The sequence below is a fragment of the Miscanthus floridulus genome, chromosome 4, assembly GCF_019320115.1.
Source record: "Miscanthus floridulus cultivar M001 chromosome 4, ASM1932011v1, whole genome shotgun sequence".
Lineage (NCBI taxonomy): Eukaryota > Viridiplantae > Streptophyta > Magnoliopsida > Poales > Poaceae > Miscanthus > Miscanthus floridulus.
Window position 1 is genome coordinate 103,915,075 of NC_089583.1, and position 22,987 is coordinate 103,938,061.

At 46.9% G+C, this 22,987-nt stretch overlaps 2 protein-coding genes and 1 pseudogene across 2 annotated transcripts; 2 read left to right on the forward strand and 1 right to left on the reverse strand.

The window, feature by feature from the left end:
- Positions 1–1,090: 1,090 nt before the first annotated feature.
- LOC136550206 (G-type lectin S-receptor-like serine/threonine-protein kinase At2g19130) lies at positions 1,091–4,041 on the reverse strand (annotated as a pseudogene).
- A 12,651-nt stretch (positions 4,042–16,692) lies between these two features.
- Positions 16,693–18,013, forward strand: LOC136548969 (uncharacterized). Its single transcript, XM_066540309.1, has 4 exons — positions 16,693–16,893; positions 16,994–17,129; positions 17,289–17,631; positions 17,716–18,013. The coding sequence occupies exons 1-4, from the start codon at positions 16,775–16,777 to the stop codon at positions 17,925–17,927; spliced, it is 810 nt and encodes a 269-aa protein (XP_066396406.1). The 5' UTR covers positions 16,693–16,774; the 3' UTR covers positions 17,928–18,013.
- A 3,475-nt stretch (positions 18,014–21,488) lies between these two features.
- LOC136548970 (S-locus-specific glycoprotein S13-like) lies at positions 21,489–22,779 on the forward strand. Its single transcript, XM_066540311.1, has one exon. It carries the CDS (start codon positions 21,652–21,654, stop codon positions 22,777–22,779), a length of 1,128 nt encoding a protein of 375 aa, XP_066396408.1. The 5' UTR covers positions 21,489–21,651.
- Positions 22,780–22,987: the final 208 nt, after the last annotated feature.

Consider the following 22,987-nt stretch of genomic DNA (forward strand, 5'->3'; position numbering starts at 1 on the left):
TGCATGTATATATAACATCCAGATCTACGTTTGCAACATCCAGATGAAACACATGTAACATACGTCTAAACACAGATGAAACATTGAAGACATACACTTGAAAACACAATTGTAACATATGCAACATCACAATCTACTTTTGCAACATCGATATAAGACACTTGCAACATGCCTCTAAAATATTTGAAACACTTGACGCATGCAACATGTAGTTTCAGCGTAACATTCTTTGATGCTTGGGAGAATGGATCCTTGTCGGCGTGTGGAGTTCTATCTCGGCTGTTGTAGGCTGCACACAGGCGAGTTCCGCCCCGACCACGGCGATCTGGGTAGGCGGGTGGGAGATGTGCGCGGGTGGGCTTCGCCTGGGCTGTCGTGAGTTGCACGCGGACAAGCTCCACACCCGGCCGCAACGAACTAGGCAAATGGAGGCGGAGGTATTCCTAGTTGCCTGACCATGCGTCCGACCCCGTAGTGGAGGTGGCAGTAGTCTCCCTCACCACGTGCAGGGCACAGCGCGGCCGGTCGAGCTCAAGCATACGTGGCTAGCGGTGGCGCTCGACGCTCGTGCATATGCGGATGGCGGCGAGCGCAGGCGCTAGCAGAGCTCGTGCATGTACGCGACCGAAGGACGAGCGGTGCGGTGGAGCCGATGCGAATGGAAAGATAAGATGAGACGTCATTCTCTTTTATTTTTGTAATTTTTTTTAGAGAAACCGTTTATGCCGATGAGGGGGGCCGGTCCGCAGTCTAGCTAGCCGAGTCCAAACTGACCGGACGCAGAACGAACGTCCGTGATGGAGCAGTAGCGAAAAAACACGTACACACCGGCACGCAGAAAGCTCAGACGCTTGACAGGAACGCTTAAGATTCCTGTAAGATTAATGTGTAGTTATTCTCAATTTCTTCGCTCATTCTATAGTGTGATAGAGTAGATAGATAGATATGTTTAAAAATGTTTGATTTTATAATGAACTCCTAGTAATTATGTCCCTTTGTAAGGAGTATAGGTTAGTGGACTAGTACATACTGCAATTCCTTCATTCTTGTTGATAATGGTACGAACAAATTAAGCTATCAATACCTAGTAAACCAAGAAAAATAATTGAAATTTCCACGTATGGTCATATATATAACAGGAAAAATGATCAGCGCCTAATCACGGACCATATCTTTAATCAATTGTTCCAAAAGAAGTGAAGAAAATACTAGCCTTCTTCCGAACATGTACTGCTGTTGTCACCCTCAATAAGGTTCATGAAGGAAGACGGAACTGGAGGAATTTCAGTGTCTAAAACACCTTCCAGCATACGAACAACTTGGGCCATCGATGGCCTGTCGTTCTCCTCGTCCTGGATGCACCAACAGGCAACTCTACAGGCGACATCAAGCTCCTCGACGTTGGCATTTCCTTCCAGCCTACGATCCAGCAAGCACAGCACGTTTCCTTCATTCAGTTGGGCAGCAGCATAAAGAGGGAAATACCGATGGCTCCCAAATTTCAGTCTCCTGGTAGTCCTTCCCCCCGAGATTATTTCAAGAAGCACGATGCCGAAGCTATAGACATCTGCTTTTTTGGTGATAGGCTGTCCGGACACCCACTCCGGCGCAAGATAGCCCATGGTTCCTCGGATCGTGGTCAACGCCGAGCTGAATTCCCGTCCAAGAAGCTTTGCCATGCCGAAGTCCGCGATCTTCACGCGGAATTCCGAGTCGAGAAGTATGTTTTCGGGCTTGATATCGCAGTGTATGATGCAGTCTTCGCATTCTTCGTGGAGGTAGGCTAGGCCCTTGGCGATACCATGCGCAATCCGGTACCGAAGATCCCAGTTCAGTAGACATGGATTGTTTTCCGAGAAGAGGTGTGCATCCAAGGAGCCATTGTCCATGTACTGATACACAAGCAGCCTCATACTCCCTTTGACGCAGAATCCTAAGAGAGGGACGATGTTCGTGTGCCGAATCACTCCGAGCGTCTGCACTTCAGCTCTGAACTGCTTGTCTGCTTGCCCAAAGCCTTTGAGACGCTTCACGGCGACGACGGTTGGTCCCGGCATTGTTCCCCTGAAAACACAGCCGAAACCTCCCTCGCCGAGCTTGTCGGAGAAATTCCTCGTAGCTCTCTTCACCTGTGCATATGGGTAGACAGCAATAGAACCTCCTTCCACTTGTTGGAACTTTCGGCAGGTAGCAAACAAAGCTCTCCTGTTCCTGTATCTCCATAGAAGCGCTAGTATCAATATCACACAAGCTGTTGCTGTCAGTCCGACAACCATGAACACAATCCCTGTTGTTTTCGAATCCTTTTGAGCCCCGAGCTCAGAACCCAAACGAACATAAACCTTGCTGAACGGAGGTGTAGCAGCGAAACTCACGTTGTACAGGTAGTTGTACCATAGCTTGCACCCAGAGTCGTCGTCATACGAGTACGCGACGCAGTAGCATTTGCTCAGACAGGCCTCTCTGCAACCTTCGTCGCCCTCTGCCGTGTCGTTCTGGGAGTTGTAAGGGAGACTTTGCAGGTTGTCTAAGAGCACAAACGAGTTATTGTGTTCCGCCGTCAGGCCACTATTCACCGTGCAGCTCAGTGGAAGAGACCTCGAGCAACCACTCACAAAGTATCCACGCTGCCACTCTGATGGGTTTGACGGCTCGAATCCGTCGACGCAGCCACACGTGCCATTGCTCGTGCAGGCGCCGAAACGGCCGCAGAAGAAGGCGCTGGATTTGCAGTCGGAAGGGAAGGTCCAGCGGGCCACCCAGCAGCCACCGGAACTCGACCAGCTCCGTAGGCTGACTTGCCCCAGATGGAGCTGCAAGTGCTCCGCCATGCCTGCGCCCGGACGAGTTTTGAGCAGCAACAGTGAGCTGCCGTTATCTTGAGAAGACACCATCCACTCCGGGAAGGTCCCCCTGGAGGACTTCCCAGCCGTCGGTGGCGAGCACGAACCCGTTCCTCCTGCGCTGATCCGGATCGACGCTGAGGCTGCTGTTGTGCCACGAGTTCGTGTTGGTGTACGTCAGCGACACGTTGTTCCCGGTGTCCCCGTCGAGCCCGAGCCTCGCGCCGGGGAGCAGCGCGTCGCCGGGGTAGTCGAAGCTCTGCCACAGGACCCGCGACGAGTTGGCCTGGTCCCTCACCACGAGGTTGCCGCTGTCGAGGAGGACCGCGACGGCGGATGCGGGTGCCGGCACGGGGCCGTCGCCGCCGCCGGCGCCCGCCACGCTTGACCACCAGAGGTTAGTACCGTTCTCGGTGATGTACAGGCGGTCGCCGAAGAGCTGCAGCGCCGCACTGGGAAGGTCGGAGATGTAGACCCGGTCCCCGAACCAGAACGTCGGGGTGCCGGCGTTCCTCGGCATATTCCGGATCTGCACGCCCAGGAAGTGGTATATGTCCGTCCCCGGGGAGAAGAACCCCAGCTCGAACACGCCGTTCCGGGAGACCAGCGTCTGGTTCCCGTAGATGCCCTCGCCGGGGAGGATGGTGTCTCTGGCGAAGGCAGCCGCGACGAGGAAGAAGAAGGTGGCCAGCGGTGGCCGGGACAACAAGCAAACGCGCTTCACTGCCTCCATTGGCGATAGCAAGGCAACAAACTCGTGTGCTTGCGTGGAAGAAGAGAAAGTGCACGAGTACATAAGACCGGAACTCCATACAAGATGATCAGATTCACTGGCGATGTCAACACGAGCTGGCATGGCTCCACCGCCATCAGAAATCAGAGCTGCCGCCAGCTCTTGTTGACCCAGCCGTCGCTTCAGTGAGATTGTCACAGACCAGGGCACCAGGCCCCAGGATACAGACTGCTGGATCACCGACGGACCTTGCGTAGTTGGAGTTGTCCTCTGAGATAAACGCCGCTATTTGCCGGGACGTGGTGTTCCGACGCAGCGGGAGGCCGGGAGAGGAGACATGCTGGTTTGGTATCGAAACCTGTTCGGCGGTTGGGCACCACCAGTTCACATGCCGTGTCAATTTGGGGTCTACGATCAAAAGCAAAGTGCTAATAGCGTTCAGAACGCACGTTGTGATCATCTTTGTTTCTTTGTTATGGAGATAGGCATTGACCAAAGCTGTAGGAATTTGGAAAGCTATGGCCTATGGGAGTTAAAACATTGTTGAAACAGCAAAATCGAAAGGTCCCACTTCCCTTGGCTTTGGCCTTTTTCTCGGTTGGGTCTGAGATAGACTCCACTTGCAAACTACTTCCACCAATCGATCAAGCTCGATATCTCTGTTTATTCTGGCAGTTAAACTATCATGTATAAATAAGTCTTGCTTTAATCCCTTCTAGCTAAACTTTAGCTTAGCTAACGGGGTGTTTGATCCCAACTAAAAAGGCAATGGTTGGTACACCTTCACTAGTGATGCAAATTTTTTTAGCTTCAGTTCCATAAAGCAGCTTCACCAGTAAAGCTAAAGATATTTTCAAAAAAAATTGGTAAAAAAGCTTTTAGGAAGATAGCAAAGAGAAAGCTACCAGAAGCTATTATTTTAAGCTTCACCTCGGTTCTTCTGCTATGAGAGAAGCTGAAAACAGCTTTTAGGAAAAGTTGTTTTTAACTAGACTTGTTTCGTAGGAGAAGCTAAAAACGGCTTTGTAAAGCTGGGACAACAGCTCTACCAAATAGGCTCTAATGCTCTTTACAGACAAAATCCTTTTCCCCTCACCCCGCGTCGCTCCCCCTGGGGCGGCTTGGGCGGGTACCCAAACCCTAGCGCCACCGCCCCTACACCTCCCTCCCCTGCCTCGCCGCCGCCCGAGCAGGGCCACCGGAGGTCCGCCCGAGCGCAAGGAAGGCGGCCACAGGGTTTTCTCTCCCGCACGTTTGTCAAAGCTTCGACCTCAAGCGTGTTGGTGGCGGCATATTCATTCCGGCGGGCGGATCCAGCCTCCCCACCGGTCGGAGCGACGCAGGACAGCCAGATCCGGTGGCTCGTGGCTTGGTCTTGGTGGTGGCGGCGGCTCAGAAGCTGCACGCAACACGGTGTCACGTGGTGACGGTGGTTGGTGGCGCGTGTTGCGGTCGACGACGAGGAAGGACGGGCTGCGGTGGCTCGGGCTGGCATGCGTCTCAGCGTGCTATACCCTAGTGTAGTGGTCTAACTCATCCACGGCGGGGCCACCGCGCTCCGGACCAGTATTACCACTAGAGTAGGGTTTAGCGCGCCACCGCGCTCCGAACCAGTATAAATCCTTGTGTCTCGTATGCTACCATCTGATTCCGTCTACGCGATCACATTTCTAGGCATTGCCAGAGCTAAATCATCCGACAAGTAGTGACGTGTGTTTGACAGTGGTTCTGTTGTTGTTCTAAAGTTGTACATGATGAGTGGGGTTCTCTCCTCAATTGTATGGTTTTTCTGGCACAGTTTCCATAAAAAAAACTAGGCTATCACTTGCCTTTTTACTTTCTTCGTCTAATAGAAATCATGGCAAAAGCCGTCCTTCCTAAAAAAATAGGCTCTAATATGTGCATGGATAGTTAGAATGTGGATACTAATAGACTAGAATAATGATACCCTGGCTTTTATCTCTTGCTCTTCTAACCCCGTCTTCACGCGTTGCCACCTGTCTCTTGCACCACCTCCTCATCCTTCTTTCATTCCCAAGCCAAGAGGTTGAAAGAGATTGAGGGAGATTTTAACTTGTAATCCCCTCCAGCCTCCTTGGGTTGGGGATGAAATAAACAAGGTCTCAATGTGCACCTCTATGTCATTCGGGGCTCGCCCAGAACCCTGCACCCGCCGTCACTAAATCTCGCTAGATCCGACCTCTACTATATCAACTTGCTTAGACTACCCACACTGTTGCTTTTTACTGATGTTGAAAGAGGGGGGAGAGAGAGAGAGAATTGGAGTATCGTGTATGGATTTGCGTCTCCTCATGTGGAGCAGCCTCTCTAGTATAGTTGAAGCTATTTTTTAATATGTTTGGCAAAAAGGCTCCAGTAGCAGTCTTGTAACAATTTTTATTAGATTTGTGAGGAGGGATTGGTAGAAGCCACGTTTTCGCGGCTCCGGCTCCTCTGTACAAAAACGGAGTAGAAGAATACGGGGGAGCCCTCCAGTGTACTAGAGTAGAAGACAAGCCCTCTATTGTGCGCGCAAGCCACTAGTATACGGGGTAGTTGCAACTACTTGATGCTATAGGGGGGGGGGGGGGGGGGAATCAAAACCCAGATAACATAGGACCTCATCTTCAGTTTTCAAAACAAATTTTTAAAAATACCAGCACCCCTCCACCCCAGAGGCAGAGATCAGAACTCAGGAGAATGCAGCCCATAGGACCTGACGCATCAAATGTGAGATCGGTGTAGGACTGTCGCTAGAACAAGTGTATATTTAGGAGAACTGTAGCTCTGAAAATATAGATTCAGAGCACCAATTCTATCATAGAACAACTCCACTCTAGTGTTTAGCTTTGATGTCATCACTAGAAGTAGGAAATTAAGGTTTTGGTGGGGGTGACTACTTATGCCCTTGGGAGGTTGCATGATAAAAATATATAAAAGTTTCGACATATCTAGCGTACGTGTGTGGTTGATACTTGATACTAGTTTAAAAGAATTTTGTAATTGTTTTTTAGATTATCATTGTAATGAAAACATTAGTTGCAATGTTTGTACTTTTTCTTGCTAAAATTAATAAGTGCACATAAACACCAAACATTGGCAACATATTTTTAGCAACGCAAGAGATAGAGATGATTAACAATGCCCATGACAATATCTCAACACATACCACAACATCCATAGATAAAAATTTAAATGTTCAATGTAAACTAAAATGCGAGAGCGGTGCATGGTCTGACTCGTCACAAAATGCATCCATGGTGGGGACAATGGCATGAATAGTAGAACCAGGCATCTGCAGATCCGTTATATATGTTTCGGTTTGATGGTAGCAGCAAGCCGAAGTGATGGCTGGGGAGTACCGGCACAGAGTACCCCTTGTCGAAGCGCGTCACGCCGGGAATGGCCTCAACTCCGAGCATCTCGATGCTCTCAAGAGTGAAGTCCCTCAGCTTGCAGATGAACCTGTCCGGCCTCCTCCGCTCTTCTGGCAAGTGGAGCCCCATCAGCATCGGGTTCGCCACCGCGTCATACGTCCACCCGCCGGCCTCGCCGCCCCGGAGCTCCAGCCAGGCGTCCACCCACCCGCCGTCACCCAGCCGGAGCGGGCCGTCCAGGCCGTCGTCCCAGCCCAGGTCAAGCATTTTCAGAAAGGACAAGCATGCAGTTTACTAGTTGATATGATTACCAGAAGACAGAAAGAGGAATGATTCTTCTGATATTTCTCCTTTGACGGGAACTTGGTGGTGTAATTTTCCCACCATGGAGCCTCTTGCAAGAGGCTGTAAAATGTAGTCAGTGACCTCCTGAAGCAAGGTTGTTAGCGAAAGACATAAGTACCCATGACCATGAGGAGATAGATTAAGAATTCGCGTGGTTGACGGATCACCTGAAAGAAGATGACGTCCGGGTCATGTTGCTTTATGATCTCGCAGATGGGACTGTATCCTACCGTAGACAGCGACGTGCTCGTATGACCAGAACAATATTTTTCTCTCATATCAAACCAGCCAATAGTAATAATCCACCATCGGCCCAACAGACCCATGAATGAATCTTCACGTAGTACTACATTGGAGATAGGAAGAGGCGGATGAGTGATGACACTATGACCGTGAATTGGCTGCTACTTCCAAAGCTCCGTCCTCCGTGGCTCGTTTCACTAGAGGATGTGTCATCCCATATGGCCACACACGCTAGGCCGCAGTAATGAGCACCCATTGAACACTGCGCTCACAATTTACAACGAGTTGTCATACACACCTACTGGAGCCGTAGAGTCAAAGCTAGAGCCATTGTGAAACACCGAGAGCCCTGCAGAATTGGACCTGACTCTGTTGCTTGTTGGCCGATTGTTATTAGTAATACTAGTCCATCAACCGTGCACTGGCTAGAATTTTAAAAGATGTACTATTAATATATTTTATTAATAAAAAATACTTATATTAAATTGTATGTTTTTTTGTTTATTTTCTACAAAATAGACACAATAGATACTTTGTAGTCTATATTTAATGATCATAAGCTTATTAATTACTTTTTTTGAAAGGGACTAACTTATATATTTTTCATGTGTATTCATATTTTTACTTTGCATGACACCTTGTATATTTTAATATGCAAATAGTTTGAAACCTTGCCATTAACTATGGTGACCCTTGTTGCTCACATATATTGACTGCTACATATATTTTCCTCAAGTTAAAACTCTTGTGTTTATCGTATCTTTTACTAACTCTTATTTTGGACTATTTTAAAATAAGTATTTTAGGTCATATAGTACATACCTAAATACTACAATAGCATATGCAATCATTTGAAACTTGCACCATGTCACCTAAGATAAGTAATAGACCTTGAAATGAGATCTGGGATGGGGGTAGAGGTGCTAATCTCAAGAGAATTTTAAATCTTGCCTTATAATAGTCGAATTGCTATAGAGTAATGTTAAAGGGCCAAAAAATATAGCCATCAGTAGTCTCCCACAATTCTTAAGATGATTGTATTTTCCTATCAAGGAATTATACTTGCAATTATGGTTATACTATCAATATAGACATGTTAAACAATTAGTTAAAATATATAAATATAGATAAAGTAATAACCTATATAAATTATGTCATGGTTACTAATATGGTTTTATAAAATTTGTCAGCATCATTAGTATATGAGTTGTTAAGGAAATATTTTGTTGATCAAACATAACGATATATTTATTGCTCATGCATGCTGACACAATGTGCATGCTTACATTAATCAAATCTTAATATATTAATATTGATAGAAGTGGGTAATGTACAAACATCATCATGCTCTATGGTTATTTAAACATTTTTAATAGAAGATATTGATTATCTTTTATATGTATATTTGAGAGGATAATTAATTTTCTTAGTAATGAGATGAAAATTGGGTTATATAAATTATTTATTATAATGGGAGTATGTGGGAAATTAGATGCAAATTTAGGCCTACTTTAGATCATGTTTCTTAATGGCATATGTGGGTAGCTTAAATATAGAGTCATGTGTTATTTTATGTCATTTTATGTAATAGCATATCTGGGTAATTATTTAGAAAATAGAATAAATTCAATAACTATTATTATCAATGGTGATTATGTTATATCGAATTGATGGTCAAATGTTCCAGATTTTTGTGAGAAATTTGTTAGGACCTATCTTTATTTTCCTACTATGTCTCATGATTATTAACGTGAAGGCTCTGTTAAGGACATCCAGTTAGCATTTCTAGTATTTTTTGAGCATGACATGCATTTAGTTTAAACCTAATCATAAGATATATAAACTCTTATTGCATCCCTTTCTGTGACTTCATAAATTATAGTTTAGCTTTCGACTTCCAAGTTGTAAATTTTTTTCACATGTCAAGTAGAAACTCTGGTGTTTTTTATTTTTTATTCAACATTTATTTTTATTAAAAAGAGTTTAGGTCTTAGTATTATTGTTTTCCACATGTTAATTAAATTGAAACTCAGAGTGCACCCTTGCTGAAAGGTCCTTGTTTGGTTTTGGTAATTGAGTGACAACTTAGGTGGACTAATTGTGTTTATGTGAGATACACAGGTGATTAGTCCACAGGTACATATGTGTGAGCAACATATGCCATGAAGGTGAAAATAGCTTGGAGATGTTGCACAGCTCACACATGTGATGATGAAGGAGCTTAAATACACATGAGACATGACATTGAGTCATGTGATCAAGGTAGAGAAGATCAAGACAAGACTTGGCTTGATGGACCGGTTGCAAGCGTGAAGGGCAAGTCGAAGGCTTTGGAGTGATGGACCGCGTGGCGGTGAAGCTTGAGCAAGACTTGGCGCCGATGGACGATGGCAATGGTGAAGAGCAAGTAGAGTCAAGATCGATGAACCAATATGATCATGTGATGATATGAAGTGGATCATATCATTGTTGATCGTGTTGGTGCATGTGTTGCATCGACATTGGAGGAGATGGAATGGAATGCGCAAGGCAAAGGTATAACCTAGGGCATTTCATTTCACCGGTCATAGGTGTGTAGAGAAGTTTATGACCGGGTTTAGGATAGATGGCCGTACTATCAAGAGGGGCAAACTTGTTTGCATATCGGTCATCTAGTGCCACTCGAGTGATCTAACTTTGCATTGTCGCTAGGATCGAGTGGCGTGGCAAGTTGAGTGGCTAACATCCTTTGGGAAATAATTATGAAAATGCTAACACACTTACATATGGTGGTGTACACTTGGTGGTGTTGGCACATTTACAAAGGCGGTGGTGTTTGCAGGGTTGAGATGGGTTTGGGTCCCTCTCTCCCTCCCGCCGAGCTTGCGAGGCGGGATTCGGCGCTTTCGGGAAAATGGAATGTCTATTTTCTATTGTGCCGGATGCAAATTCTTGTGGTTAGCACACTTGAGCAAGGGTGAAGAGAATGGAGAAGATGCTGGCGTCGGTCAACTGACCGGACGCTGGATCTGAATGCACCGGACGCTGGCAGGCTGCGTCCGGTCGCGCTGACGTACGGTGATGCAGTAGCTGGAGAGTGACCGGACGCTGGCTGCGTCCGATCGCGTTCGACCGGACGCGTCCAGTCATGCTCGGGAGCTTACTGGAAACGACCGGACGCTGAGGGTCCAGCGTCCGGTCAGTTGAAGCTGGAGCGTCCGGTCAGGTCAAGTGACCATTGGAACCGGGACACGTGGTCGTCTATGGGCGACCGGACGCTGAGATCCAGCGTCCGGTCAACACGACCGGAGCGTCCGGTCGGCCTGACCGTTGCCCAGTGAAGGGGTAACGGCTAGTTTAGCCCTTAGGGCTATAAATAGAAGTGGCCTTCGGCCATGGCTGGTGTGGAGCACCTCAAGGGACTTAGTGTCCATGCTTGTGAGTGCTTGGGAGCCCTCCATCACACATATACTTGATAGTGATCATTCGATTGTGTGAGTGAGCGATTCTAGTGCGATTGCATCGTGAGGTTGCATCGAGTGGCACTAGGTGATCGAGTTGCAAGTCGGTGGTGCTTGTTACTCTTGGAGGTTGCCACCTCCTAGACGGCTTGGTGGTGGTCTCCGTCGAAGCGCGCAAGAAGCTTGTACGGCGCTCCGGAGAAGTGCTTGTGAGGGGCATTGTGCTCGCCCCGCGGGAGTCGCGAAGAGCAACTCTAGTAAAGCGTGTCATTGAGCTACCCTCACTCAAGGGGTAGGTTCTTGCGGCGCCCGACGTGCGGGCTTAGCGGGTGATGCTAATTAGCCGCCGAACCACCAAATGAGCGGTCGACACAACGGGGACTAGCGTGTTGGCAAACACGTGAACCTCGGGAGAAAAATCATCGTGTCAACTTTGTTCTTCTCGTTGGTTTGCATCCCCATTACACAAGCTTGCAATTACTTTTATACATATTAAGCTTGTGTAGTTGCTCTTGTAATTAGATAGCTTGTGTAGCTTGCTAATTACCTTCTTGCTTGTGTAGCATAGAAGTAGCTCCCTTGCGTGGCTAATTTGGTTTTAGTAACCTTGTTAGTCGCATTGCTTAGTTTGTGTAACTAAGTATTTGCGCTCTCTAATTAGGCATTGGTTGCCTTGTTATTGAGCATTGCTAGTGAGCTTAGTTAGCTTTGTGCTTTTGCTTACTAGCATGTGTAGGAGCTCCCTTGTTGTTTAAAGTACTAGTGGTATAGGTTTGTGTGACCTTGCTCCTAGAATTGTTTAGGAGAGCTCTAGCTAGCCCGGCACCTTTGTTGCATAATTGTTATCTTTGCAAGGTGCTAGTGAACATATATAGTGGGATGTAGTCTTGGCTAGACCGTTAGTTTAAATTCTGCATTTGTATCGGTTAGCCGACGCAATTAAGTTTTAGAAAAGACTATTCACCCCCCCTCTAGTCACCATCTCGACCCTTCACTTGCACTGAACTTGTTGAGTTTGTTATATCATAGAATTATATGTAGAAGTTTGTAATATAGAAATATATATGTCTCGTATATACATGGTCAAACATAGCATTGTGATTATTTAATTTTATAGTTGTAGAAGTTTGTAATTTAGATGCAATGTGAGAGGGTTATTATGAATTATGTTTCATAATGACAACATGGGTAATTTGGATATAAATTTAGAGGGTTATTTGAATTAATTTTCATAATGACAAGTGTGGGAAAATTATATACAAATTTAGGGGGTTATTTTGAATTATCTTTCGTAATGGCAGAGGTGGGTAATTTATATGCAAAATTAGGATGTTACTTTATGTATTTTTCCATAATGGCAGAGGTGGATAATTTTTTTTATAAATTACAATAGATCCAATGGCTATTATCGGAGATGATGATTAGATTTTGCCAAATCAAAGCTAGATGTCTCTGATTATTTTGAGAATTTCTAGAATTTATCTTTTTTCCTAGCGTGTCTGGTGAGAGTTAACGTGGTGTCTTCGTTGTGGCCTCTAATTAGTAATAGTAAGATAAAATATTCCTTGCTTATTTTTCAACTTTGAAGATTCTGTTATCATAATGGAATATGAGTAGTATCATCAGACTACAAGGGCATCCTCGATGGCAACTTTCAAATAGCTGGCTAGATGAGCTCAGAAATAATAAAAAAAAGACACTATAGTAAAGAGTTATGTAAGCTGTGAAAGAGTTGTTTCTGGAAGATCGTGCTAGACTAGCTATATGGGAGTCGCTAGCTATTTGCTCTATCTCCTTGATAGCCAATAGAATTCTTTCTAGACTAGCTATTTGGAAACTATTGAGACGCCCTAAAAGGTGTTACATCCCACAGCCCTAACTTTCAATTTTGCTACCACGTGTGTACCAAATAGCAAATATATATTTCCTTTGAGGTTTTAAATCGTGGACTATGACATTTATCGGTAGTCTCCTCAAGAAACCATGAAAGCTACAGTAATCACTCCATGCGTCCTAAAATACGTGTTATTCTTGTTTCACGATGAGTCAAACGCTTTTAACTTTGACTAAATATATATATAAAATATTAATATTTTTAATTTGGTTAAGTTTATTAAAGATATTAATATTTAGGGGCTATTGCGTTCTTGCCCCTATTTTAAACCCCAATTGTGATTTTACCCCCATTTTCTTTCACTTTGTGTTTTGCCCCTGCTTTTCCAAAACAAATGTTCAGTTTACCCCTACTCCGTGAACAGCACGTAACGGTGTTAAAAAAGTTGAAAGATGACGGGTTTGCCCTTCCGAATATTGCGTTTTTTTGCCCCTATTTCAAACCTCAATTGTGATTTTACCCCCCACTTTCTTCCACTTTATGTTTTTACCCCTACTTTTCCAAAACGAAGGCTCCGTTTACCCCAATTCTTAACTCAGTTATCCACATTTGGATCAAAGTAATTAAAAATTAACAAAAGCCCTGTGAAAAGATAAACTTACCCCTTATCTCTCGGTCGTCTCTCTCAGGGTCGTCCCTCTCAACGCTAGCAGGCAGCGGGCGGCTGGGTGCTGCAGCGGTGGCGGCGGAAGAGCAGCGTCAGGCCGTCGGGCGGGCGTGGCGAGCGGGCGCGTATGGCCAGGCGGAGGAAGCGGCGTGGGCGCGCGTGGCTTAGCCTGACGTGGGTGCACCGCTAGGCACGCGACTCTGCTTGGCACGGGCGCGCGTGGCTTGGCCGGCGTCGCGAGCACGCGTCTCGTGAAAGCAGCCGACCATGGAGTGTGCTGAGTGATAGAGTCCACTTAATGTCGATGCACACACAGGTGACGGTGGTGGACTGGGCGTGGTGGATCGGCCTTCTCCTTGGCGTCGTTCCGCTGCTCGCGCTCGCCGTGTGGCACAACAACGACGTCTGCCGCTGCGCCTTCTTCGCTCTGAAGCGTTGGCGTCGTCGTGCGAGGCTCCCGTCGGGCCACATGGGCCTCCCATTTGTGGGTGAGAGCCTCTAGCTGCTCTGGTACTACAAAGCTCGCGCGCCGCCCCGACGGCTTCGTCCACGCCAGGAGGAGGCGCTACTACGCCGGGGGCCGCGCGGGCGATGTGGGCGTGTACCGGACGCACCTCTTTGGCTCGCCGCCCGTCCTCGTCTGCTCACCGGTGGCCAACAAGTTCGTCCTCAAGTCCTCCCAGGACGGCACCTTCGGCATCCGCGGGCCCGCACCGGAGCTCGTGGGCCTCTCCTGCGTGGTCAATGTCGAGGGCAGCCAGCATGCTAGGCTACGCGGGTTCATCCTCGCCGCCATCAACCGCCCCGGCTTGCTCCGGGCCATCGCCGAGGTCGTCCAGCCGCGTCTCGTGGCGGCGCTGCGGTCATGGGCGGAAAAGGGCACCATCTCCGCCGCCACTGAGATCAAGAATGTACGCATGCATGCTCCTTAATTAGCTATATATTCCGGCGCACAGTGATGCATGCTAATGCGTTTATTTGAAGCCATAAATCGAATAACTAACGCATGCGCTTGCAGGTGACGGTCGAGAACATATGCAAGATGTTCGTGAGCAGGGATCCATCGCCTCTCACCGACAAGATCTCCATGGTCGTCTGCTTTCACGAGACGCGCGCTCGCGACGCCGGCCAAGCCACGCGCACCCGCGCCAAGCAGGGCCGCATGCCTGGCTACGCGCCCACGTCAGGCTAAGCCGCGCGCGCCCGCGCCGCTTCCTCCGCCTAGCCGCACGCGCCCGCTCGCCGCGCCCGCCTGACGGCCCGACGCTGCTCTTCCGCCGTCGCACCCAGCCGCCTGCTGCCTGCTAGCGTTGAGAGGGACGACCTGAGAGAGACGACCGAGAGATAAGGGGTAAGTTTATCTTTTCATAGGGCTTTGTTAATTTTTAATTGCTTTGATCCGGATGTAGATAACTGAGTTAAGAATTGGGGTAAACGGAGCCTTCGTTTTGGAAAAGCAGGGGTAAAAACACAAAGTAGAAGAAAGTGAGGGTAAAATCGCAATTGGGGTTTGAAATGGGGGCAAAAACGCAATATTCAGAAGGGCAAACTCGTCATCTTTCAACTTTTTTAACACCGTTACCTGCTGTTCACGGAATAGGGGTAAACTAAACCTTCGTTTTAGAAAAGCAGGGGTAAAAACACAAAGTGGAAGAAAATGAGGGTAAAATCACAATTGAGGTTCAAAATAGGGGCAAAACGCAATATCCCCTAATATTTATGATATCAAATATGTGCCATTAGATTTATCATAAGTCTAAGTATCTATTTGATGGCATAGATATAGGGTAGTTATATTTTTTTTCCAAACTTTATTAAACTTTAACTAATTTGACTAAGAGGGTGTTTGGGTCAGTTAGGAGCTCCTAAATCTAGTCTTATTTAGTCCTATTTAGTCACATTTTACCTAAACACTATGACTAAATAAGACTAAATAGGCTTTAGTACTCTCTAACAACTTTGGAGTGACTAAATGGGACTAAACTATTTAGGAGGGACTAAATTTAGGGGCTGCAATCCAAATAAGGCTCTGTTTGGTTGCATAGAAACTCCATGACTAAAAAGTGACTAGAGTGACAGAATGACATACGCTGCCCCTCATTATTGCGCCAGGGCCAGCAGGGACATAAGGATTAGGGGCATTTAGTCGAGGTGTTATGGTCTTTTTTTCAGCAGCTTTAATGATAATTAATTCATAGAACCAAGGGTAGTACTCGTGTATGACTCGATGGAGGTCAACTCGTTGTAAATTGGTGCGCAGTGTCCAATGGATGCTAATTACTGCGGCCTAGCGTATGGCCGTATGGGGCGCTACATCCTCTGGTGAAACGAGCCACGAAGCTTGGAACTCGTAGCTAATTCACTGTCATCCGCCTCTTTCTATCTCCAATGCACTAGTAACTCGCGAACATTCATTCGTTCGTGCCTTGGAGGAGCATATATATATGGGATATACGTGAAATCTACTGTATGCGTTTGCGACGTGGGTAGCAGCTGCTCTCTACAGAGGCGGAAGGTTAGAAGAGGCGGTGGGCCTGTTTCGTTGGAGACCTAGGTTACTTGCATGATAAAAAGTGTTATATGAGAGTTGTCTGGAATTTCAATAAAATTTGCCTCGTGAGGCAAGTAGATAGATGATCTATTTGGTTGGATACTTATGCCTGAGAAGTTTAATAAGGAGAGAGAATATATTTTCTTATGTAAACAACTAATATTTTTGAACCTGTATGTATACAACTAATATTGTTAGAATAATGTACACCATAATAATATACTAGAATATAAATCAATGATTTTTGTGTATAAATAATATGCATAAGAATGTAATTATTTTAAATATTTTATTTATTAACAATTCGTGCAGATAATTATGGAACAAATAGAAATTAAACATAGCAAAGGCACCGTGATAAGCGATGTTGAGTAACAGAAGACAGGAAAAAGAACAAAACGTAAATGGCATCGTTTCACCGAGAAGGTAAAGAAAAAAAGAGACAAAAGAAAAAGAAAGAAAGATGGAAGAGACCTCACTTGCCCAGGCACAATCCATCCTGTGCAATCCAAACAGGCCCAGAGTGTCCGGTTAGATCAGCGTTTCGTTCGTGTGCGTACTACTTCTCTTTTTTTGTCATTCGTACTACTTCTCTTTTTTCGTCATTTCTGTTCTTCGTTATTCTTGTTCAGCTCTGGACTTTCAGTTGCAACTTGCAATGAACTGAATTATTCCATTGTAAGTTTTATTTTAGGCTGCTGCTGAATTCAGTACCTGACAGGCGACGAAGCAGCAGTGTATATGACCAAGTCCTCGGCCATGTCCGGCAGTATCAAGTTCATGACGTACAACGTCTGGTCATGCGAGCGTGTCGCGGTCTACCGAAGGATAAAGTCCACCCGGACGTCATCTTCTTGCAGGTAATCGTCGACCACATAATTCTTAATCGATCTCCTCCCTCATGGCCTCTTGGGCGTACCTGGCTTGCGCTTGCAAGCTTGCTCCACTCCCTACCTGCAGGAGGTCACTGACTATATTTACACCATCTTTCAAGAGGCTCCATGGTGGAGAACTTACAAAAAGTTCTTACCAGAGGGAAATCACAATTATTCATCACAGTTGTACAACTCGAATCCTCCCTCGTTCTGTCTTGTGGTAATCATAAGCAACTAAACTGCATCTATAGCCTTGTCTTTTCATTCAAAACATGATTTTCTGAAGTGGTACACTTGATTTGTTTCAAGAATTTTATCGACGAATAACCTTTGCGGAACCTTTTAATTTTTTCATCTTACCATTTGCACTATGGTTGCAGTTGAGCAAGTTGGATGCCGGATATGTGGCTCTTCCCAAATACAACAACTACGTCGTCTTCGGCGGCTCCTCACCGCCACGGTTTCCTCCTGCGGGGAACATACCTTCTGATCTGCTTTCAGCATGGGTGTACACGAAGCAGCCCCGCCTGCGCGCGGTGACGTGCAGGCTCCCGAGCCCGTGTCCGTCGTCCATCGGCTACGAGCACCGGCGTGCCCGGGCCAGCGCTTTCCTGGAGCACTTCGACGTCGTCCACCAGCCACGTAAATATGAAAGGAGCTTCGTGCTCGGCGGTGACCTGGGCTGGGACGACGACCTGGACGGCCCGCTCCGGCAGCCCCCGGGTTGGCGACGGCGGGTGGGTGGACGCCTGGCTGGAGCTGCGGGGCGGCGAGGACGGCGGGTGGACCTATGACGCGGTGGCGAACCCCCGATGCTGAGGGGGCTCAACTTGCCGGTGGAGCGTAAGAGGCCGGACAGGTTCATCTGCAAGCTGAGGGACTTCATGCATGACAGCATCCAGATGATCGGAGTGGACGCCATTCCCGGCGTGACGCGCTTCGACGACAAGCAGGACAACTTTGTGGCGGTCCGCCCTAGCTATCACTTCGGCTTGCTGCTTACCATCAGCCCGAAATAATAATAGAATATAATGGAAGACTTGAATTGTTTGCATTGAACCTTTAGTTTAAATTTCTATCTATTGCATTTTCATTTATGTTAGAATGTTGTCATATCATCTATGTTATGTGTTGCCAAAAGAATGTTGCCATGATTTTCATTTATTGTGTCAATGTTGGATGCGCTCATCTATGAGCACTTATGAATTTTGGCAAGAAAATGTACAAATATTGCAACTATTGTTTTCATTACAGTGATAATAAATCAATACAAAAAAATATTTTAAACCAATATCAAACACTAAATTTGGCAGGTTTGTAGCGTTATGGAATACGCTCTCCGTCCACAAAAGAATGCAAGTATGGTATCCGTGCCGGTTAAGTGAGGTCAAGTTTGACCAAGTTTATAGTAAATAATATTAGTATTTATGTCTCTAAATAAGTTTATTATAAAAATATATTCTATAACTAATCTAATGGTACTTATTTTGTACCATATCAAAAATGTTTGTACTTTTTTTATATAAATTTAGTCAAAGTTCAGACCGTTTGACTCCTCGAAATCTGATAATTGCATTTTTTGTGTGGACGGAGGTAGTAGGATGCAAACGACAAATGTTAATTAAAGAAGCCGTTATATAATAAATAGGAGTTAATTTTGAACATATGTTTGAAATTATGAGATAATAATATCTTGTAAACATGTTGCCTTGTTCCTTGATTACAACTAATGTTTGATAGAACAATTAAAAACTGAGAAGCAAACCCGTAACATGGAAGGTGCCCTAACGCTTTGTCAAAGATGCCCAAGCATCAAATGGACAGGTTCAGGTCTCATTGTCAAAGATACTGCTGCCCCAGTTCTTTTTTACGGTCACGTTAGGTTGTCCTAAGTCAAACATTACTATCTTTGATCATCTATTTCAAAAAATTCTTATAGGTTTACAACCTATGAATTATATATTATGAAAACATTTTCATGGTGAATCTAAAAACATAAATCTTATGTCATGATCCTATATATTTGTTTTGAAATTTATGGTCAAAGATATAAATGTTTGACTTAGGTCAAATCTAATATGATATGTAAATTAAAATGGAGGGGGTAGGAAGAGTATATCCAGGTTCAAGCATTCTACAATTCCTTGCAAATCAATGTACAACATGTAAGATCTTGAAGTAGTTGAGGGAAAATATTCCTAACGAAAGGACCGAACGGTAAAAAAGGAGTGAATTCGGCTCTAAACTTTAATGCATAACAACCTTAGCCTACGTAGAAACTACTTAACCACTTACACAGTGGCACCTAAGACTAAAAAGATGTCACTAACAAGTCTTTAGTGCTATCATACTAAACATTCTACAAGGTTCACGCTAAGAGTAAGGTTGTTAGATGCATGCACAAAGTAAACCTATCACTTATCAGTAAGCACATACTAACATGCAATCTTGGTCATCATATAATTGAACTTGCACTCAACAGGCAAAGCCAAGACTGCAGTAAGTAAAAACAGGTAAAGATACAACTATTTTTTCCATAGTATCGAATTGTTGTCACTTAGTCTTGTTCATCAATCACCGAAACTAAAATTAGGGCATTGATGTCTTCAGAGGGCGTTGAGCATTGTGCGTGCCACTCTCAATCTCCATGTCCTTGGTGCTGATAAACTCAACAAGATGGGACGACGGGCTGAACAATGGGTGGTTGAACCTTGCAGACCGGGTAGGAGGTACGACCGAGTAGGACTATGACACAAGCATATCTAGTTGCACTATCTTCATCTTAAGCATCGCCTCCATGACGAAGGTGAACACCGAGCTGAGCTTGTTGGTCAGCGCACATGCCCTGGTCAGGGTGGTGGACTTGAGGCCATGTGCTCCCCGATCTTTGGCCTGTTTGGGAGACCTCAAACTCTAAAAAAACTCAGAACTAGAGCTGGAGATATGTTGAGGGCATCTAGGTGATTCATTTGGTTTATAGTTTGGACTAGATACAAATATTCAAATCACTCGAGTTTAGTCTCCAGAAAAAGAGACCTAACTTGGATCTCGGAGATGGAGTTATCCCAAATAAGCCATCTCTCTCTCTCTCTCTCTCTCTCTCTCTCTCTCTCTCCCTACCTTACTTGGCCGCACCAGATCCACTAGCTACTGTAGCAGTGGAGGTCAAATCTAGCAATATGTAGAGGCGATGGATGCAGGGTTCCAAACGAGCTTGAGTAACATAGCATAGTGCACAATGAGGAGGATGAGAGGGAGGTATAGGAGAGCTAGAGGTGGCAGTGCCTATATAGATGGCCAAACGGGCTGCCTGACACGACATGACACGGGCCTGCTAAGGCATGGCCCATTAGACGTGGGGCTGGCCCAACTAGTATTCATAGAACATAAATCAAATAGAAAATTTATTTTTCATAGTTCACACATAGAGAAAAATCGAATAAATTGTTTAAAAGTTTAATCCAATTCTTTACTGTTCACACGACTGCACGTTCAAACGTGACTGGGGAGGGTCGCACCGCCGCCCGCTCTTGGTCAGGAGTGTGAGAGCATAGCAGCTGAGAGAGAGAGAGAGAGAGAGAGAGAGAGAGAGAGTAGTGGTTGCGGTACATGAGTTGTGCTAGGGTTTGAGAGTAACATCGGCTTATATACTGCTGTAGCGGGCCGTGTCGGGGCAACCCTAATAGGCCCATGTCCAGCTGACAAACTGTGCCGAGGGAGCAGCCGAGGCACACCCCTCCCATCGGGCCGCACCAACACAAGAATGGCGGCCATCGGGCTGTGTCATGCCTGGTCTGGGTCAAAACGGCTGGCCCATGGGCCTTGAGCCATATGGCCATTTATAACCGGTGAGAAGAGCAAGATATAAAAGCAAGGGTATCACTATTTTAGTATCCACGTTCAACTATCCATGCACCTATTAGTTAGGATCCAAACACCGCAACTAGTAGTTAGCTAAGCTAAAGTTTAGTTTAGCTAGAAGAGGTCCAAAGATAGATTCATTTATTGCTGATAGTTAGTTTATTTAGTGTCATAATAATCGGAGATATTGAGCTTGGTTGCTGGAAGCAATTTACAAGTGGAGTCTATCTCAGACCCAACCGAGAAAAAGGCCAAAGCCAAGGGAAATGGGACCTTTTGATTTTGCTGTTACACTTCCAACGTTTTGACTGGTTTGTCCCAGACTCCCAGTCTTCCACTGCCTCCTTTACGCTCTGTATTTCTCAACTTGCAACTCCCATAGGCCATGGCTTTCGAAATTCCAACAGCTTGGTCAATGCCTATCTCCATAACAAAGAAACAATGATGATCACAGCGTGCGTTCTGAATGCTATTAGCACTTTGCTTTTGATCGTAGATCCCAAATTGACACGGCATATGAACTGGTGGTGCCCAACCGCCGAACAGGTTTCGATACCAAACCACTGCATCTCCTCTCCCGGCCTACCGCTGCGTCGGAACATCACGTCCCGACAAATAGCGGCGTTTAGCTCAGAGGGCAACTCCAACAACGCCAGGTCCGTGGTGATCCAGCGGTCTGTATCCTGGGGCCTGGTCTGTGACAATCTCACGGAAGCGACGCCTGGGTCAACAAGAGCTAGCGGCAGCTCTTTATTTCGGTGGAGCCATGCCAGCTCGGGTTGACACGCATCGCCGGTCAATCTCCGTCCTCTCGTCTTGTATGGTGTTTGGACTTGTGCACGAGTTCGTTTCCTTGCTATTGCTGCTACTGCTAGTTCGCCCATGGAGGCAGTGAAGCGCGTTTGCTTGTTGTCCCGGCCACCGTTGGCCACCTTCTTCTTCCTCGTCGCGGCTGCCTTCGCCAGAGACACCATCCTCCCCGGCGAGGGCATCTCCGGGAACCAGACTCTTGTCTCCCGGAACGGCGTGTTCGAGCTGGGGTTCTTCTCCCCGGGGCCGGACATATACCACTTCCTGGGCGTGCAGATCCGGAACATGCCGAGGAACGCCGGCACCAAGAGGTTCTGGTTCGGGGACAGGGTCAAAATCGAGTACCTTCCCAGCGCAGCGCTGCAGCTCTTCGGCGACCGCCTGTACATCACGGAGAACGGTACTAACCTCTGGTGGTCAAGCGTGGCGGGCGCCGGAGACGGCCCCGCGCCGGCATCCGCCGTCGCGGTCCTCCTCGACAGCGGCAACCTGGTGGTGAGGGACCAGGCCAACTCGTCGCGGGTCCTGTGGCAGAGCTTCGACTACCCCGGCGACGCGCTGCTCCCCGGTGCGAGGCTCGGGCTCGACGGGGACACCGGGAACAACGTATCGCTGACGTTCACGGACATAAACTCGTGGCACAAGAGCAGCCTCAGCGTCGACCAGCGCAGGAGGAACGGGTTCGTGCTCACCACCGACGGCTGCGACGTCCTCCGGGGGGCCTTCCCGGCATGGATGGTGTCTTCTGAAGGAAACGGCAGCTCGCTGGTGCTGCTGAACAGCCGTCCTGCGGCGGGCGCAGGCATCGCGGAGCACTTGCAGCTCCATCTGGGGCAAGTCAACCTACGGAGCTGGTCGAGTTTTGCTGGCTGCTGGGTGGCCCGCTGGACCTTCCCTTCCGACTGCAAATCCAGCGCCTTCTTCTGCGGCCGTTTCGGCGCTTGCACGAGCAATGGCACGTGTGGCTGCGTCCACGGATTCGAGCCTTCGAAACCATCAGAGTGGCAGCGTGGATACTTTGTGGACGGATGCTCGAGGTCTCTTCCACTGAGGTGCACGGCAGATGATGGCCTGACGGCGGAACACGATGACTCGTTTGTGCTCCTAGACAACCTGAGAGGGCTCCCTTACAACTCCCAGAACGATACGGCAGAGGGTGACGAATGTTGCAGACAAGCCTGTCTGAGCAAATGCTGTTAGTTGATCTCCACCGATAGGCCCAACGGCCTATTCGGCCCTATCTCTGCTCTCTGATCGGGGGAGCCCAACCCTAATTCGGTTGGAGGGCCCCTGTCGCACAGCACACATAAAAGGAAGGTGAGGGTGAGGGCTCGGACTACGAGGTTGACCGGAGCCGCCACACCCACCTACACAGAAACCCTAATACCGATCTAAAGAGCTGCTGCCA

Bases quoted from the DNA above. Each gene is read 5' to 3' on its own strand.
- LOC136548969 (XM_066540309.1), top strand. From the start codon at position 16,775: ATGACCAAGTCCTCGGCCATGTCCGGCAGTATCAAGTTCATGACGTAC. The intron at 16,894-16,993 runs GTAATCGTCGAC...CCCTACCTGCAG, and splicing joins CGGACGTCATCTTCTTGCAG to GAGGTCACTGACTATATTTA. The intron at 17,632-17,715 runs GTTGGCGACGGC...GCGGTGGCGAAC, and splicing joins CCCGCTCCGGCAGCCCCCGG to CCCCGATGCTGAGGGGGCTC.
- LOC136548970 (XM_066540311.1), top strand. From the start codon at position 21,652: ATGGAGGCAGTGAAGCGCGTTTGCTTGTTGTCCCGGCCACCGTTGGCC.